Source organism: Phoca vitulina, unplaced genomic scaffold, assembly GCF_004348235.1.
Source record: "Phoca vitulina isolate PV1807 unplaced genomic scaffold, GSC_HSeal_1.0 scaffold10, whole genome shotgun sequence".
Lineage (NCBI taxonomy): Eukaryota > Metazoa > Chordata > Mammalia > Carnivora > Phocidae > Phoca > Phoca vitulina.
In genome coordinates, this window is record NW_022589713.1 from 7,952,005 (window position 1) to 7,971,643 (window position 19,639).

At 35.6% G+C, this 19,639-nt stretch overlaps 1 protein-coding gene and 1 pseudogene across 1 annotated transcript in view; one reads left to right on the top strand and one right to left on the bottom strand.

Annotated features, from left to right (window-relative positions):
* Positions 1-899: 899 nt before the first annotated feature.
* EIF2A (eukaryotic translation initiation factor 2A) overlaps positions 900-19,639 on the bottom strand; it is a 36,373-nt gene continuing 17,633 nt past the window's right edge. The window contains exons 5-14 of the mRNA XM_032408456.1: positions 18,732-18,831; positions 18,300-18,382; positions 16,712-16,785; positions 16,430-16,574; positions 16,130-16,246; positions 12,919-13,490; positions 9,227-9,340; positions 2,908-3,036; positions 2,059-2,124; positions 900-1,456 (exon numbers count right to left, since the gene is read on the bottom strand). Of these exons, the coding sequence (XP_032264347.1) occupies positions 1,391-1,456; positions 2,059-2,124; positions 2,908-3,036; positions 9,227-9,340; positions 12,919-13,490; positions 16,130-16,246; positions 16,430-16,574; positions 16,712-16,785; positions 18,300-18,382; positions 18,732-18,831 (1,466 nt within the window). The 3' untranslated portion in view covers positions 900-1,390. The remainder of the gene's footprint in view (positions 1,457-2,058; positions 2,125-2,907; positions 3,037-9,226; positions 9,341-12,918; positions 13,491-16,129; positions 16,247-16,429; positions 16,575-16,711; positions 16,786-18,299; positions 18,383-18,731; positions 18,832-19,639) is intronic.
* LOC116634933 lies at positions 4,465-5,264 on the top strand (annotated as a pseudogene).

A 19,639-nucleotide genomic window follows, 5' to 3' on the forward strand; every position in this document is an offset into this window, starting at 1 on the left:
ACGAAACTAAGGTCTCCTATTCCTCCGCCATCTTGGACTATCCCTCTGTGTCAAAATACCACTCAACTGTAATGAATTACCAAATCTTAGTAGAAGCTCTGGGATGTCAGTAAACTCAGTTACCTATTTTTTTTTTTTTTAAAGATTTTATTTATTTATTTGACAGAGAGAGACACAGCGAGAGAGAGAGCACAAGCAGGGGGAGTGGGAGAGGGAGAAGCAGGCTTCCCGCCGAGCAGGGAGCCCGATGCGGGGCTCGATCCCAGGACCCTGGGATCATGACCTGAGCTGAAGGCAGACGCTTAACGACTGAGCCACCCAGGCGCCCCTCAGTTATCTATTTTTATCTCTCAAGCTGTTTCTGTATTCTTTTACCTATCAGTTTAAAGATTACCTCTGGAAAATGAAAACCTGTATTAATGCAAATGAAATAAAAGCAGTTTCAAATGTTAGGGTGCCTGGTTGGCTCAGTCAGGAGAGCGTGTGACTCTTGATCTCAGGGTTGTGATTTCAAGCCCCAAGCTGGGTGTAGAGATTACTTAAATTAATCAAACTTTTAAAGTGACTTTAAATGTAAACCTGATAAAAAAAAAATTGTAACAGACTCTAAAACTATATATAAATTAGTTTTCATAGGTGAGTGTCTTGCATTATCATTACATCTTTTTTTCATCATATGAATAAACAATCAAAATAATCGAGACTCAACTATAGCAAAATAATCATAGTTCATGTTTCGAAAATATTTACTTCATCCTTAAATCACTAGATTATTTGAAATATCAAAATAAAATGTTTTACTATTTTCTATTTTTAAAGTATATTTACTTTAGAACTAAGCAGAAAAACTATTTCAAATACTACAAAAAATATAATCAATTTAATATATTTAGTACATTCAGATTTTTAAGGCTTTTCTTTAAAATTTGGACAATATAATAATTCTTTAGGATAAAAAAAAAGCCATATTATATATTCAAAGGAAAAATTTCCCAAGCTTGTCTGATTAATTAATAAAGGACATGTTAACTTAGGAACTTACAACAAAGCGAACAATGATTAAATTTAAATGTTTTTATTCACATGTATGGTAAATACTGTCCCCTAATAAAAAAACCAATGACACTGTCTTTCAATCTGTCAAACTTACTAAAAAGTTCATGTGTTTCTTTCCTTTATCATGTGTTGACATGGTATAGGATGCAGGATGTAAAAATCAATTTAACAGACATTATTAAGTAACTTCACACATATGCAGAATCTTGGATAAATGGTTAAAATTATAGATGAAAATTAAATGTGGGCACATGGATATTTCATGTCCACCAATGGGTTTAACAGAAAATGTGTTTGCACTGATTTCTGGTAACAACTTGCTCTCTGTGAATCTTTAAATACCCAATTCCAAATCTTCCAGCTCCTGGAGAAGGGCTTTCTCTTTTTGAATTTTCTCCAACTAGAAATAAGTTTAAAACAACAAAGTTATTAAATAGGAAATGAAATAAAATAATTATTGGATCTACAGCCAAAACAGCAAAGGAGAAAAAATTTATAAAAAGAGTATTTACACTTTAACAGATCTACTGGAAAATACAGATTTAAAAATACAAAGAAACAAGCTCTAATTTGTTTCTTGGTATGAATCAAGGGGGCAAAGGACAGGTGCTGTCTTATTGCAACACTGAGGGTCCAAGAAATTTCCCATTCTACAATTGGGCTTCCCTCAGAAGGAGAGAAAGGAGCAAACAGGGCAGTGCAACCTGAAATATAGGAAGGAAGAGAATCTTATGTTTATTTTAATAAGTTGCCTTTATTTTTAATAGCAATGGCTTCAGTATGCCTCTCGGGAATAGTGATTCTCTCATTCACCATGATCTACATCTTATCTTCCCCTATCCTTTCTGTTTAAGTGTAAAAACATTTTACCAAATATATGGCATGTTTTCAAAATAAGTTTTTAAATTTATATGCTCTCCCACTTGATTAAAAAATTGTTTATAATAAAAAGGGGGAAGAGTGGTAGTGACTACATGCACAAATGAAACATGTAAAAATGACCTGATTTTTTTCTAGCTGTTTTCCAGCTGCTGCTTGTTCTTTCAGTTGTTCGATTGCTTTCAGTTTCTGCGAACATCAAATATAATGAGTCAAGAGAAGGAAGAATAAGTAATTTCAGTATTTCAGAATGCAAATTTTCTTAGTAACAACTCAATCACATGAATGGGAAAAATGAATAAGGAGAATCAGTTATCTTACCTTTGGGTCAAGGCTAGTCTATTAAAATGCCAAGGTAAAATTTTTTGTTTTTTAACTTAGATGTAAAATTAAGTACATTAAGAACATGGGATCTGGCAAAAAAATTTTCAAGCTTTCAAGTAATGGCATATATGTACATGTATAAGTATGTAAATATATCACCAACTTTACCACTTATTCCAGCACTTCATTGTACCCAGACAATGTCTTTGGCTTTAAGAGATACTTTGTCATGCAGCCTGGGAAGACTCTAGAAACCTGGTTTTACCCCAGGGCCATCATCACAAACTGGTTGCAATACGACAAATTAATAAATTTCTTTTTCTCTCTGTTTCTTCATCTTCAAAACTGGGATAAATATCTGTTCCTACCTATCTCACAAATGTCTGATGAAATACTGAGTATAAAAGTGTTCAGCATATTTCTGTACAAAGGTACATTTCTTATTACTCCAAAAATCAATAATAAAGACTAATAACAGCCATTAGACATCTGGGAATAGAACTAAAATCAGTGCCATTCCCAAATTATAGTATTTCATAGTGAGAAAGCGATAATCAGAACTGACACAAACTTCTTAGATGCCATCTTTATACATTTCTCATGGATTTCTTTCAATAAGCACATCTGGCTTTTATTTAAGTGTCTCACCTTCTTTAGGTTCTTGATTTTTTTGTCTATTTCAGGGTCTCCAGAGGTTGACTGCAAGATAGTATTTCGTGGTGTGCTCTGTGGGGCAGGAGTAGGTGCCAAATCTGGACTCTTCTCATTTCTTGCTTCCTGCAGGAAATATTTTCAAAAATTCAATTTTCTAAAATGAAAACACTAAAGTATTTCAACCAACATAGCCTTGGTATATAAAATGCAGAAACCAAAATGCGATTTTATCTTTTATACTACATTTTATATAAATGATCTGAATTGAAGGTCTCATGAAGTAGCCACATTGTCCCATAACAGAAAGATACAACTTAAAAAAAAAAAGAAAATCACAGTATAAGGAGACACCCAAAAGGTTTTTACTATGTCATCGTCATAGGGAACACTTTGCTAGATCTAAAATTTAGAGTTAAAGTAGAATAATAAAATAAAAAATACTACTATATTAGTAATAAAAGGACAAATGAAAAGAAATGAAATGACTTTAGCAGAAAAAACCAGGAGGTTTCTGTATCAGCCAACAAGCATTCCAAATTTTCGGATATTTTGGGATGTGCCACTATACGAATGGTTTAGAAATGTGAGAAGGCTCTTCTAATTTAAGGTGTCTGAAGTTTCACTTTCGCGATGTCCTCCAAAACTCTAATGAGTATGTACGGTCAAGTACATGTAATGGATAATGTTACCGGATTAAGTCCTACAGAGATTTATTTATAATCAGATCAGTGCAGCTCTGCCAAGGAAAACTCAAAGGGAGGTTGATCTCAGTGTGATCAGACCTCTGATTCTGAACCACTTCAATTTCCCCTCAGGTGCCATATACTTGTTTCCTGGCCTTTGTGTGTGCTAGAACAACTTCAGGTTACCTGGCTGACCCTATTTATCCTTTAGGCCTTTTGGAAAATTCTCTCCCAACCCAAAAGACTGGATTAGTTGCACAATACGTGGTATGTATTCCTACTGTAACAGTGTATTGTACTATCCCCCATTAGACTATACCAGAGGTTTCTTTGCTCATTGTTCTGTTTGTGCCCCCAGCATAAGACCTGCTTTACTGCACATGCTAAATAAATGAAGTAGTCAAAGAACTACTCTCCTTTTGTAATTATGACAAGACATACATTTTGACAAGAGGGGGGAAAAAAAAGTTATATAAGGCTTTATTGGCCCTAAGATAGGACTTCTATTTCTTCCTTATAGAGTTCCCAGCGGAATACATAAAGCCCCAAGGCCAAAACTCTTACTTAGAGTTCTGGGTAAAATGCTCTGAATACCAAAGCATCCCAGGGGGACACGAAACACAGTATCACTCCTATATCTTCATATCTAGGAATGTCTGCCTGAGAGTTTTTGGAGAGTATAGAATTGGAGTCACTTTTTCTTTTTAAAGTCATGTTAGTTGTACTTTTTGTACATTCCAATTCAACAAATATTAATTTCTAACCTTCTATGTAAAAACGCATTACTGAGCAAAGCACTTAACAAAGTAGTCAGAAAGAAACTGTTTAGATTCTACTCTTAAGAAGCCTACAAGTTGTGGCCCCGCCCCTGCCCCGCCCCTGCCGGCTGGGGTTCCCGAGCCGCTTGCACTGCGAGCCGCTTGCACTGCGACCCCCGCACCTCTGTGAACATGGTGCTGCGAGTGGTGCGGAGCGTGCGGGCTGCGGCTTGCAGTCTGCGCGTCGCCTCCGCACCCACCGCGCCCTGCCTGCCGCGGCTCTGGGGGCTGAGGGCGGGCGCCGTCCAGACACTGCACACGGGCTCTGCTCTGCTCTCCGTGCGTAAATTCACAGACAAACATGAATGGATAACAACAGAAAATGGTATTGAACAGTGGGAATCAGCAATTTTGCACAGGAAGCTTTGGGAGATGTTGTTTACTGTAGTCTGCGTGAAGTTGGGACAAAACTGAACAAACAAGATGAGTTCGGTGCTTTGGAAGTGTGAAAGCTGCTAGTGAACTCTATTCTCCTCTATCAGGATTAGTAACTGAAATTAATGAAGCTCTTGCAGAAAATCCAGGACTTGTCAACAAATTTTGTTATGAAGATGGTTGGCTGATCAAGATAGCACTCAGTAATCCTTCAGAACTGGATGAATTAATGAGTGAAGAAGCATATGAGAAATCTATTGAGGAGTGAAAATGGAATCCCTAAATAAACTAGTATGAAACAACTTTAAAAAAAAAAAAGAAGCCTACAAGTTCTAATAATACGTAGTTCGGTATTTTCATAATAGAAAACTAAAGGAGAAGAGTGGGTAAAAGGAGAAGAGAGATACTCTGCCTATCAAAATTCACTTTTGATATCAAGTAAGAATTTTAAAAATTTAGTTTGCAAACAGCTGAGAAAATTTTCTTCTAGGAAAGAAGGTTAATGTCAATACATTTGAAAATCTATTAAAGTTAAGTGAAATATGAAATTTAACTTTCTACCATATTTTAAATAACCAAGAGTAAGTTAAAATGTCTGTATTATTATACTTAAATTCTGGTCATTCTCTGAAAATGATGCATATATGGTAAGATTAAATTCTTAGTTTAAATTCCTTTTGGTAAAGTTCATAAGCTTATAAAGTCATCACCAGTTTATAAAAGTACTTGTTTAGATTATATACCTCTGACTCCTTCATCTTTGATTATTTAACTCAGAGGGCTGAGAAAGTGGATCTTGTCATGGACCATTTTCCTTTGTTCTATCACACAACCATAACTAACTCCAACCAGTCATCTCAATAGACATTTTTCCAAAAACACACAGATGGTCAACAGACACGTGAAAAGATGCTCAACATCACTCATCATCAGGGAAACAAATCAAAACCACAATGAGGTATCACCTCACACCTGTCAGAATGGCTAAAATCAACACAAGAAACAACAGGTGTTGGTGAGGATGTGGATAAAGGGGAACACTCTTGCATTATTGGTGGGAGTGTAAACTAGTGTAGCCACTCTGGAAAACAGTATGGAGGTTCCTCAAAAAGTTAAAAATAGAACTTCCCTACGATCCAGCAATCACACTACTAGGTATTTACCCAAGAATGCAAAAATACTAATACAAAGGGATACATACACCCCGATACTTATAGCACCATTATCTACAAGAGCCAAATTATGGAAATAGATTGTGTCCATCGACTGATGAATGGATAAAGAAGATGTGGTATATACATACAATGGAATTATTAGCCATAAAAAAGAATGAATCTTGCCATTTGCAATGACATGGAAGGAGCCAGAGAGTATTATGCTAAGCAAGATAAGTCAGAGAGAGACAAATACCATATGATTTCACTCAGATGTGGAATTTAAGAAACAAAACAAACAAGCAAAGGGAAAAAGAGAGAGAGAGAGAGGCAAACCAAGAAACAGACTCTTAACTATAGAGAACAAACTGATGGTTACCAGAGGGGAGGTGGGGGGCAGGGGATGGGTTAAATAGGTGATGGGGGTTAAGGTGTGCACTTGCTGTGATGAGCACTGGGTGTTGTATGGAAGTGTTGAATCACTGTACTGTACACCTGAAACTAATATTACTTAGTTTCATTACCAGTTAGTAACATATAACTGTATGTTAACTAACTGGAATTCAAATAAAAACTTTTTAAAAATCTTCTAAAATAATCTTCTAATAAAGAGGAAGAAACATCATTTATAAAAATAAGATTCTTAAGTTGAGTGGGTTTCAAAGGCCCTTAAATCTCAATGAGAAGGAATCTTATACTGCCACTATGGAAAACAGTATGGAGGTTCCTCAGAAAACTAAAAATAGAGCTACCATATGATCCAGTAATCCCACTTCTGGAGATATACCGAAGGAAACAAAATCATTATCTCAAAGAGATACCTATATTCTTGTGTTCATTGCAGCATTACTCACAATAGCCAAGGTGGAAATAACCTAAAGTGTTCATCAACGGATGAATGGATAAAGAAAATGTGGAATATATATATAAAATGGACTATTATTCAGGGGCGCCTGAGTGGCTCAGTTGGTTAAGCACCTGCCTTCAGCTCAGGTCATGATCCTGGGTCCTGGGATCGAGCCCCACATTGGGCTCCTTGCTCAGTGGGGAGCCTGCTTCTCCCTCTCCCTCTGCTACTCCCCCTGCTCGTATTCTCTCGAGTGCACTCTCTCTCTCTCTCTCTCAAATAAATAATAGATATTTGAGAAAAAAACAAAAAGGGAAATCTTACCATTTGCAACAACATGAATGAACCTGGAGGGATTATGCTAAGTGAAATAAGCCAGACTGTGAAAGAAAATACTGGATGGTATCACTTATATGTGGAATCTATTCAAAATAAAGTCAAACTCTTAGAAACAAAGAGTAGAATGGTGGTTGCCAGGGGCTATGGAGTGGGGGGAATGGGGACAGACTGGTAAAAGGGTACAAACTGCCAGTTATAAGATGAATAAAGTCTGAGGACCTAATATGTAACATGGTGACCACAGCTGATAATACTGTACTGTATAACTGAAGTTTGCTAAAGAGTAGAACTTCAGTGTCCTCACCTCTCAAAAAGTAAATGTGTAAAGTGATGGATGTGTTAATTAACTCAACTGTGGGCATCTTTTCACAATGTTTACCTATAACAACTTATCACGTTGTACACTTAACAATTTTTGTCAATTATGCCTGAAAATATTAGCTAGGAAAAAAAAAAGAAGAAATCTTATCTACCAGTACTTAAAAGGATACTACTAACTTGTAATATTCAGGGCCAGTAAGAGATCTCTACTCACATGATGAAAGGACAATTCCTGCTTTTATACAAGTCAAATACATGGAATAGATCTTTATGCTTAGAATGATCTAAACCTGACCTATTTAAAGATATTTCTGGAGGGGCTCCTGGGTGGCTCAGTCGTTAAGCGTCTGCCGTCCGCTCGGGTCATGATCCCAAGGGTCCTGGGATCAAGTCCCGCATCGGGCTCCCTTCTCTGAGGGAAGCCTGCTTCTCCCTCTCCCCCTGCTTGTGTTCCCTCTCTCGCTGTGTTTCTGTCAAATAGATAAATAAAATCTTAAAAAAAAAAAGATATTTCTGGAGATGAAATATATTAACTACAAAAGAGCACACTGATTTTTTTTTAAAGCTCAGATTTCAGCAGACTATGGTTGCATAATGCAATTCTATGCCTTAAAATAGTAATTGCCTACCAAAACACATAAACAACCTAGAATTGTCAAAATTCAACCATTACCAGCAAGTCTGCATTATCTGAATCTTAAAAATGTGATCATGATGACTTCAGTAACCAGATACTCCTAGCCTAGCTGATTGCACTATCACCATAAGCCATACACAATCATAATTTATCAGTTATTACACTGGTATGGTTTTTCAACTATAAAATCACATAAAAAATTATTTTAGAACAATTCCATTGTTTTGGGTACTTCTGGTGTTTAGACTCCCAGTTGAACAATTTCCTATAGTAATGTAATACTGAGTAACAAAATGGCTTTATGGTCATGCAATTTCTGATCTCTCTTAACAAACATATGCTTTCAGAGAGCAAACCATACCACTTCACACTGGCTTCAACAGAAGGGTCTATAACAAGTAACACACTACACAATCCCATTAGGGTTTAAGGTTTTAAGGCCAGATCCACTTTCCTCACTTCCTCATTATACAAACAGAACTACTCAGAAATTCATAGGCAAACACAAAAGAAAAGGCATTCTGGCTATTTAAGTCTAACTCCAACTACATTTTATAACACAGTAGTCAAGTCTTGGGGTGCCTGGGCAGTTCAGCTGGTTAAGCGGCCGGCCGACTCCTGATTTGGGCTCAGATCATGATCTCAGAGTCCTGGGATTAAGCGCCACGTTGTCCGCATTGTCAGGCTCTGTGCTCAGCATGGGAGTCTGCTTGAGGATTCTCTCTCTCCCTCTCCCTCTGCCCTTGCCCCTACTCGTGTGCACGTGCATGCATTCTCTTTCAAATAAATAAATCTTTTTTTTAAACAATTTTTTTTTAAGGATTTTATTTATTTATTTGAGACCGAAAGATACAGAGAGAGAGACCATGAGCAGGGGGAGAGGCAAAGGGAGTTGGAGAAGCAGACTCCCCACTGAGCCAGATCCCAGGACACTGGGATCATCACCTGAGCCGAGGGCTTAACCATCTGAGCCACCCAGGTGCCCCCAAATAAATAAATCTTAAAAAAAAAAAAACAAACCCAAAAAACCCATAATAGTCAAATCTTTAGGACTACAATCTTTAAACTTTGAGGCTTAAATTAAGCTAATTTAACCAATTTTGCTTATTTTGTTTCGAAAAGATTAGTGTCCCAAATACCTGTTTTGCAGCTTTCTTAGCCTCATGCTTCCTTTGATTTTTAAGGGCTGTTTTTGATAATGGCTTATCATTTCCTGCTTGCGGTTTCATATTCTGAGGTGGTTCCTCCTCATGCTGTGGAAAATGTGAAACAAACGATTGTGAAATGGAATCCATGCTTTTAAAAACATGTATCACAAATTATACAATTTTGTTGGTGTGGGATAAACATTTTATTAAATTTAAGATCACTGGTAAAGAGTATTTCAAAACTCGTATCAGTAGTAGACACACTCCAACTGTCAAGGATGGATTTAATGAGTATCTTCCTATTAGTTGATATATGATGTCTTTCAGTTATACAAGTGCTGGCAAAATACTGTATAGCTTTGTTAAACAATGGAACTTTTCTTAGTACTATTACTGACACATGCTTCATATGAAATTAGATACTAACAACAGCTTCTTCCGGGATCTTTTGGGATCTGACTACTGCCAACAGAAACCCAATTGCCTCATTTGCTTTCTTTGCACAAAGAATTACTTCTAGGTCTTTACTTGCAAAATCAGAGATTAGAAGCTTAAAAATAAAAGCAAATTAAAAACTAAAACAGACCAGGAGAAAAAATACCAAATAGGAAGTGGTAACTGCATATTTGTAAATCCAGGATTAACATAATGAAGAGGACCACAAAAAACTTCAGACTATAATAAAAAAACAGATAATCATTTCCATCATGAGATATTTATATAACCACCCATCAACTATATTCCACAACAGAAAGGGTGAATTAAGGATAGGATCAAGGAGGAGCTGGTATAAAACATGGTGACTATGGTGGATAACACTATCGTATAATTGAAATTTGCTGAGAACACAAATATTTTCACCACAAAAAAAAAAAAAAAGCAAGGTGATAGATTCATTAACTAACTAGATGGGAGGAATCCTCTCATAATGTAAACCTATATCAAAACACCATGATGTACACTTTAAGTATCTTGCAATTTTACGTATCAGTTATATTTCAATAAAAAAAATACACATACACAGGTTTAAGTCATCTCCACAGTTGCCTGAGGCAACAGGGAGCATGTGTGATGGAACTACAGCTTCTTAACAGGTTCACGTTTACTTACTGATTTCCCTCCAAACTGCTGCTATCTCAGTGTTAACTGTCTCTTAGACTCTATCATACTCAGCACATCAAAAGAACCAGATATCCGAAGAACCATGAGAGACAATGGACTCTGAAAAACAAACTGAGGGTTCTAGAGGGGAGGGGGTTGGGAGGATGGGTTAGCCTGGTGATGGGTATTGAGGAGGGCACGTTCTGCATGGAGCACTGGGTGTTATGCACAAACAATGAATCATGGAACACTATATCTAAAACTAATGATGTAATGTATGGGGATTAACATAACAATAAAAAAATTAAAAAAAAAAAAAAAAAGAACGAGATATCCATGAAGCTTCTTAAGTACTAGATCTCAGATCCACGTGGTACTTATAAGTGCTATGAGGAAATGGGCAGGGCTCAAACACTGAAGATACAGAGGAAGAAATAAGAAACCATACTGTGACTATCTTAGCTGCATCAACTACTTCAGGTCATCAAAGTTCTGTGTGTGTACATGCTCTACCTGAAGTAACTGAATATTTGAGAACCCACACTTGTAGAACAGACAATTTGATGGCAAGTCTCTTTCACTTCTTTGTTATCCACACTGCATACAACGTTAGTTAAGACATAGCAGTACTTGCTGAACATTTGTTTTATACATCAAAATTCTTTCCATAGTGGGCTCTCCTACAGTACCTTGCTTTGGGTGAGAAGTTTCTAGTCATAAGAACCTCAAAAAAATGACAAAGCAGTTAAAAATGAAGTAAAGAAGGACGCATTATAAGGTCTTCTACACTATGAACATGATGCAGTCACTGACAGACTTTCATTTCAGACACACACAAAAAATCCACACAGCTACTAGGGATCATGAGCTTTTCTGGCTTTAGTACTGTGCCCACTGTACATAATTTTATCCCTATTTATAAAATTTGTTTTTTCATTTATATCAATTATTATGGGACTGTTTTGATGAATACATTATAAAAGTGAAGGGGTTTTTTTGGAAAGCCAAGAAATACCTCAGTGTAATTCATATGTGAATTTTTATTTATAAAAAAACTAAGTTTTTTCTTGAGAGGGAATCCCATCTTTTTTTTTTCCCCTTTTACTAATCAACCCTCCTCCTTTGTGAAGTTATTTACTAGAATGTCTTTGTTTCTGGTAATTTCTTGATAGTATTTTTTCGCCATTTAGCTCATTTCTGGAATTTGACACAAACAAAAATTTCTCACTGGGCATGTGTCCTTCAACTAAAATGATTTGATAGGATCACATAATCACCATGTCACATACAAAAACAAAAATTTAGTGGAAATCTTAAATCTTAAAACCAATGTTGGCTTTAAGACTTTCTTACCAAGTTTTATCACTATTTTCAAAGTATATTTCTCTTCCTCTCCCTATCAAGACAAATTAGTTTTATGAATCAGAGAATAAAAATATATACTGATTCAGAATTTATTCCTCTTGTGCTACCATATAGATATTTAGAAAGCAGGATATGTTGAGGTTACTTCTGTTTTTATCTTAGGTAAGGAAAACTTTAATATAGAGAGAAGACAAATTTTAACCTAAATGCCAAGTATCATAAATGGGGCTTAATTTGTTCATAACTTTTATATGTTTTTAGTAAATAATACAACAAAAATGTTTCAACAGAACATTTCAGTGAAGTTAAGAAGTTACAGACCGCTGCTAGATTTTGTGGAGGAAGAAGGGTTATTCTTTTGTTTTTGTTTTTGAGAAGGTTAGGAGTGGCATGAGGGACGCATAGGAATATTTATCCTCTGAAAAAGTATCTACTTCCCTGAGTGCCTAATATTTAAGTGACTATATATCCCTGTTTACTTGGTTCCAGTTTACACCTATTGTATGGCCACCTTTATAATACCAATAATATTGTTGTTCATTCTTACAGAGCAACTTTATTCCTTAACATCATCCCAGAGACTCAGGTCATTAATAAATGCTTCCCCTGAGCTCCGAAATGCTAACATTTTAAAGCAGATGAGAATCTGACCAATGCTCTGGTCCTAACTTTATGATACCGATGGGAACTGACAGCCTAAGGAAAACAAGTATGTTTTGTTTGACCAACAGTGTATCAAAAATTGAGAAATTTTACATAAGCATCCAGACTTGTTTTGTCTTGGAAAATCAAACATTTTGGCAAACTGGGCCTAAATCTCCTATGGAAACAATCGGCTGCTGCTGTGCAGTTGCTATGGCCTTTAAAGAGGGCATGGTCTCTCCCTTTCACCATTCTCTCCCAGTCACCAAAGCCTTGCATGACCAGCCTAGCCTGACAGGCATCTGAATTTGAGTCCATGATCTCTATAAAGCCAGTATGTCATACTCTGTTCTCTTTCCCACAGATGTAAAATGTAAACTGTTTTAAATTGACTACTTTGTCAACTTGACAATGTTAGGTGTTCACCATCTTCAGCAGTAGGTCCTCCATGGTTTCTACTCTAGAGTTTATATTCTAATCAGGTGCTAAGTAACGCAAGAGCATGCATGAGAAAAGGTCTAGAGAACTCCATACACTGAAGTCTTTTCCCACCAAAGTAGTAGAACTTTACTTACCAGTTTGGAATTGGTGATTGGCTTATTTCTTAAAGCTGGGGGTCTATAAGCTGTTGCAACTTTAGGTTCTTCACTGGGTACATCACTTGGAACCGCTTGGTAAGTTATTGTTTTTACTGGAAATATTCCATCTAAAAATGGCTGCCAAGAAACCTGCCATAATTCTCCATTTGATGGCACATCATACTTGTGTAAGACAGAGCCAGTATAATGCCAAATCTTGTACCCATTATTAACACGTAACCTGGGAGCACACGTGGCTGTTAAAATATGCTCACCGTCAGGGCACCAAGCAAAATAGGTAGAATCAGAGGCCACTGGTTTAGAAATAAGTTTGTAGTTTTTAACATCCCACACTTCCATTTGTCCCCTCAGATTTCCAAATCCAGCTAGTACTAATATATGTCCATGTGGGCTATAGTAGGCTGCATTACGAGGACCAGTTCCAAAGTCAAACACAGGATCACATTTCAAGTTGAAAATCGTCGCTTTGGCAGGCATAAAACCATAAACAGCACAAAACTCAGTAGAACTAGAATTCCAAACGACATCATAAATGGGACCATTTTTTGCTAGAAGAATATAAAACCCAAATTAGCAATAAATCATTACATGAATACAATAGTAGCCAAGTTATAAGTGTATAATACTCATAAATATGTCAAACAGTAAAATAAAAAAAAATCCAAAAATTAGAAGATATGTTACAATTAAAATATTTTTATATGATATACTATGGAGATAAATGCTTTATCTTAATTTCTTTTAAACATTTTGGCAATGTAGGCTCATAGAAACATACATTATTAGTCCTATTAATAAACCAGTTTTCATTAGAAGAGGTAATGTAGGCACATAGGAATAAAATGATATGCCACAAATTAAGACCCTCTACAAAAAGGCAACCCTCTATGATATTCCTTGTATATGCTTTCAGAATATTTTTGTTTAAATTAAGCATCTCTCTTAAACACACATACACACTCACACTAAAGTTCTTTGCTGTTTCATTTAGTACCCTATCTTGGAGATTTTTCCACATAAGCACATTAAGATCTGCCTCACTCTTCCACTGGTACTGTACTCCTATATATTCTCAACGGTGAGTGTACACAGACACATCTGTAGGAGTGAACCTGGCTGCTCAAAGGTGTGTACATTTACTCGATAAGGCCATAATGCCCCTCAGAGAAGCTGTACCATTTTATACTATCAAAAGGTGTTTTTTAAGATTCTTTTTTTTTTTTTTAAAAGCAATCTCTACCCCCAACGTGGGGTTTGAACTCACAACCCAAGATCAAGAGTCACATGCTCCTCTGACTGAGCCACCTAGGCGCCCCATCAGCAGTTCTTGAGAGTACGTATTTTCCCCTCACTCTCCCTCACGCCTTATCTGTGCCAAGCTACTAAGAGAAAAACTGTTCACTTGTCTTCCTATTTCTTTTATTATAAACTAAGCACCTTTTAATATATTTATACATAATCTTGTTTCTGTTTCTGCAGATTTTACTGTCCCATGCTTATTTTTCTCTCCAGTTATTGGTCTTTTACTGATTTACTTAATAGATTAACAAAATTCACCTTTCTCATATTCATCCCTTGTCCATCTAAAAAATTTATTCCCCAATTTTTTGTTTGTCTTGCTTAATTTATGGGCTTTTCTTCCCACCAATGTAGAAATCTATATATTTTTTTAAAGAATATTTATTTATTTATTTATTCGAGAAAGAGAGCGAGCGAGCTAGTGCGCACAAGCAGGAGGAAAGGGAGAAGCAGACTCCTCACTGAGCAGGGAGCCCGATGCGGGACTTGATCCCAGGACCCTGGGATCATGACCTGAGCCGAAGGCAGAGGCTTAACTGACTGAGCCACCCAGGTGCCCCTAGAAATCTATATTTTATATATTCACTTTTCCTTTATTATTCTGCCTTGTTAGAAAATCTTTTTTTCACTTTTAAGATTAGAAAAAAAGGTTGGGGTGCCTGAGTGGCTCAGTCAGTTAAGCATCTGACTTTAGCTCACGTCATGATGTCAGGGTCCTGGGATTGAGCCCTGTGTTGGACTCCCCGCTCAGCGGGGCATCTGCTTGTCCCTCTCCCTCTGCCCCTCCCCCTGCTCATGCTTGCTCATTCTCTCTCTCTCTCTCAAATAAATTAAAGAGAAAAGATTAGAAAAAAAGGAAAAAAAAATCAACTTTAGAACCAGTTTATCTAGTTCAAAAAAAAAACACCTACCGGCATTTTAATTTTTAGGTTAATTTGGAGAGAAATGACATCTTTATTAAAGTCTTTTTTTTTTTTTTAAGATTTTACTTATTTATTTGATAGAGAGAGAGTACAAGCAGAGGGAGAAGCAGACTCCCCGCTGAGCAGGGAGCCCGATGTGGGACTCGATCCCAGGACCCTGGGATCATGACCTGACCTGAAGGCAGACGCTTAATCAACTGAGCCACTCAGGCGCCCCTATAAAACTCTTCTTAATAAAGGTCACACTCTGTCCCTTAGAAGTTTTGAAGTTTTCTTCCCATTAGTCCTATTTATTTCTTGCCTTTATGTTAGTCTATATGGGATCTTTCCTTCCATTATGTTTTTTTAAGTGGCTGTTTATACTGTGACTTCATGTACATGCACAGATATGATTCTGTTTTCTCCTTTCAAAATTGTGTATTTATTCTTTTGATCAGTTACACTGACTAGGTCTTTCAGAATGTTAAATTATAGTAGAAAGAGGAGTCATCCTTGTTTCCTTTCTGACTTCAAAGGGAATACATAGTTTTTTTATAATGAAGTTTATCTTACTTTTACATGTTCAGTTCAAAATGAAAAATCAAGAAGTTGCCAGAATTTTAGAACTGTATTATTCTATAGCAATTTATATCATCAAAACAAAAGATGAAATGGTAACATTCCTCAGATCTGAAGACAATGTTAAACCCACTAGACCAACTTACTGTCATAATAAGTAAGTCCCCAAAGAGTTGCTACAATGAAATTATTTCACTTATCAAGTTCCCCAGAACTAAATTAACTGGATTTTGTCAAAATAATCTATGTGTGGGGATGACCGTTATGTTTATTAACTAAGAGAAATTTCACCTTAAAGGCTATTAAAAATATTTGAGTTTTATCACGTGATCAAGAATTTGGATTAGATCCTCTTTATGGCATAGTGCTCTATTGTTTCATCACAAGAGGATGACTGGGATACTCACGCAATTGCACAACAGCACTTTCTCCATTTGCTGCAATGTAGTGCAGTGTTTGTTCTCCATAGTAGGATGCTCCTGTCTTGTCGACGTCTGTGCTAGCTATTACTAACACAGCAGTAGCTGTAACAGTAAAAACTTTAGTTAAGATTTAAAACACAAATTAACCTAATGGTGATAAGAAAAAAAAATTTAAAAATGTAACAGAGCACATTTTCATTAAATAAGCATTGATACTCTTTTTTTCTAAACATACAGGAGTATGTCTCAATACTTGATAAATGAGATAAAATATAATTATCATACCTTTTTTATTCCATAGCATTGTAACCTTATCAGCTTTAAAGAAACTTTTATTGGCCAAAGCTGCATGAGGTCCATCAAAATTGGGGTACTGATACAATCTAACAAATGAAGGTGCACCCTTACTTCCTGGAACATAGACAGCCACCTGAAATACACACATATAAATCATCACTTTGTTTTTTGAGGCATATAAACTAAGATGGACATGCTTTTACAGTCACTAAGAACCAGGAAAAGGTTTAATCTAATAACATTCCACATGAACAAAAACATAGAAATTACCTTGTATGGTTGGGGTCCAGGTGATAACACAAAATCATTAATTTTTTGCAAATGCAATTTATTTGCAATTGTGTCTAAAAAAAAAAAGGAAATAGTGTTAGATGGAAGAGAGAAGCTAATAGGAACATGATCAATTCTGAATGCATTATAAAAGATTAATGTAACTATACATGGATACTACTCATTGCAGTCTCATGTAGGTAAGGCAGCATGGTGGTGACAAGGTGGAGTGGGGACAACACAGACCTACACTTGAATTCCTACCCAGTCACTTAAGCGGGGAGACCTTGGTAAGTAACGAGACTGCACATCTAACTCCCACTGACTGATTTTAAGAGAACAGTGCTCTTTCCTATATAAATGGTACCACTAGGTAACCAAGTAGTAGGTGGGGGAATTTCTCTATAGAAGTAATATAGCTTATAAGTGATAGGGGAGGTGGGGAGACTTGGAAAATCACCAATTTGCAACCACTCATGAAATAATGGATCTAGGCAATGAACATTAATGTCAGCTAATCCTACGAAATTAAAGACCATAAGATGTTATGTGCTTCTTGATGAAAGAATTGAGCACCACTTATGAGGTAGACTTGCCCTCATCTCCCCAAAAAAGAAGAATCTGAAGCTGAGCAGTTCTAGATCCAAGTAGCTATTTAGGGGACAGATGAACATGTTAAACTATAGGACAGGATACAGTAGCAAAATTTAACTATGAGAAGATATATGAAAAATAACCTTGTTTCTTTAATAATAAATCTCAAGGGGGGGCACTCCCACTGATAAAAATCAATCAGTGAGAGTTAGATGTGCAGTCCCATTACTTACCAAGGTCACCCAGCTAGTAAGTGACTGGGTAGGAATTCAAGTATAGGTCTGTGTTGTTCCCACACAGTGTGGAAGAGATGGAAAGGGAACCTATAGCTTAAAAGAAGCTTAAAAGATATATATATCAATTTGCAATGTGAGGAACCTTATTTGGAGCCCACGTTTAAAAAAAAATTATAACATTTGCAATTATCAGAATTTGAACACTGACCAGATATTTTATAATCTGTGATAATGGTATTGTGGCTAAGTTTTAAAAAATTAAAGAGCCCTAATCTTCAAAGATACATACTGAGATATTTATAGGAAAAATCATGCTATGTCTAGGATCTGCTTTAGCAGAATAAGAGAGGTGTTAGGTAGAGAGATGTATGGATGAGGTAGGACTGGCAACGGGTTGAAGGTTATTGGGACTAGGTGTCTACTTTTATGTTTCAAATTCTACATAATAAAACATTTAAAAAATTTGTATCACAGAATTTCAATAGCAACTAAACTCAGAAAGAGTTAATGCAATGTCTTTATGCAAATGTCTTAATTTAATAGCAATTATTAGATAATAAAAGCTTATTTTAAAAGAAAATCTTTGTTATAGAATTTCTTTAGTTAGCACTTAGACTTATAAAAGTTATTCAAATGAATATAACAGCAATTATTAAAATATTAATAGTATTTAGGAGAACCCTATGATACCATATAAGGCAATAAAACTATATACATTTATAGTACATAATAAATTTATTTCATATATATTTTCATACTAAAATTGTTGTTTTCAAAGAAGTGAACTTCGTTGTTAACATTTCGGGCACAGAGAGTTTCATCTTCTGACCAAGATGGACACCTATGTTGAAAAGAAAGAATGTGAACAAAATTTAGACAGGTATAACCTCACATGTTAACATGTTGAAGTTTGTGATAATTGCTTACTATTTAAGGAAAAATACTTATAAATTGATGTCAAGTCAGATCCTAATAGAATTTGTACTAGAAAGATATTCTTTTTCATTCAAATACTAAACAAAAGAAAGGTCAAGTTTTTCCTCTATTACATTCCCACATACAAAATCCCTAAAGATCTAGATTTTGGCCTGACAAGTTATTTTCTATACGAATACCTGAGAAGAAATATTATACAATGAAGATATTTAAAATATTTTGTAAATAATCAGTATTTTAAAACATTTATTTACCAATTTTGCATTTTTTTCTGGATGAAAGACTTCAAACATGTACCAGTTTTCACATCATAAAGTTGTAGGTTGGGTATTCCAGCTGTGCCATCTTTAGAAGCTAAAATAAAAACAAAATTTTTTTGCAGTAATTGTCTCCTAACACTAGTAAAAAGAATTCATTCTTAGAACAACTTTGAACAAGATTATAAAGATCAAGTAAAAGAGTTGCTTTAAATCAACTTTCCCTTTTAGCTTTAATTATGGATTTAATCATCCATTCCTAAAGCCATGACAACATGACAGCTATTTGAGCAAAAGTTCAGCATTTCTGAAATGAGTTAATTACTACAGATTTTAAGAATACTTAAGAGACTTGTTTACTAAGTTTGACATGGTTTGCAGTTAAATGGATTAAATTCTCTTATTATGAAATCTCATGTCTGTAAGTCAAACACACAAACACACGAAGTTACATATACTACTCATGATTCTCAATTTCCCTTTTATTTACTTGGAAGTGAAGATTCATTCAAGTCTATGCCTCTTGGAAGAATAAACCTAGAGAGTTTATAACCCAACAATGGACTATTATATATTTAACTCAACAATGCCCACATTATTAAAACATGTTTAAAAAGCCCCTATACCAGTTCTAAATTATTATTCATCCATGAAGCACAGCCATATAACATACTATCTTGTCTTTAAATATGTTAAAAAATGGCACACCATTTCCTACTCTTTGTCACATCATACACATTTCTTACATGTTGTGTCTATTATACTTCCTCTTTGATTGACAATGATTATTTAAAACATTTTTCATTTAAGGGTCATTATTATCCTTAATTTTTGAGATCTTCTCCATCCAGTGATTATTCACTTGAGCTTTTTCTTTTTCTCTATCCCATGATGGATCTTTTCAC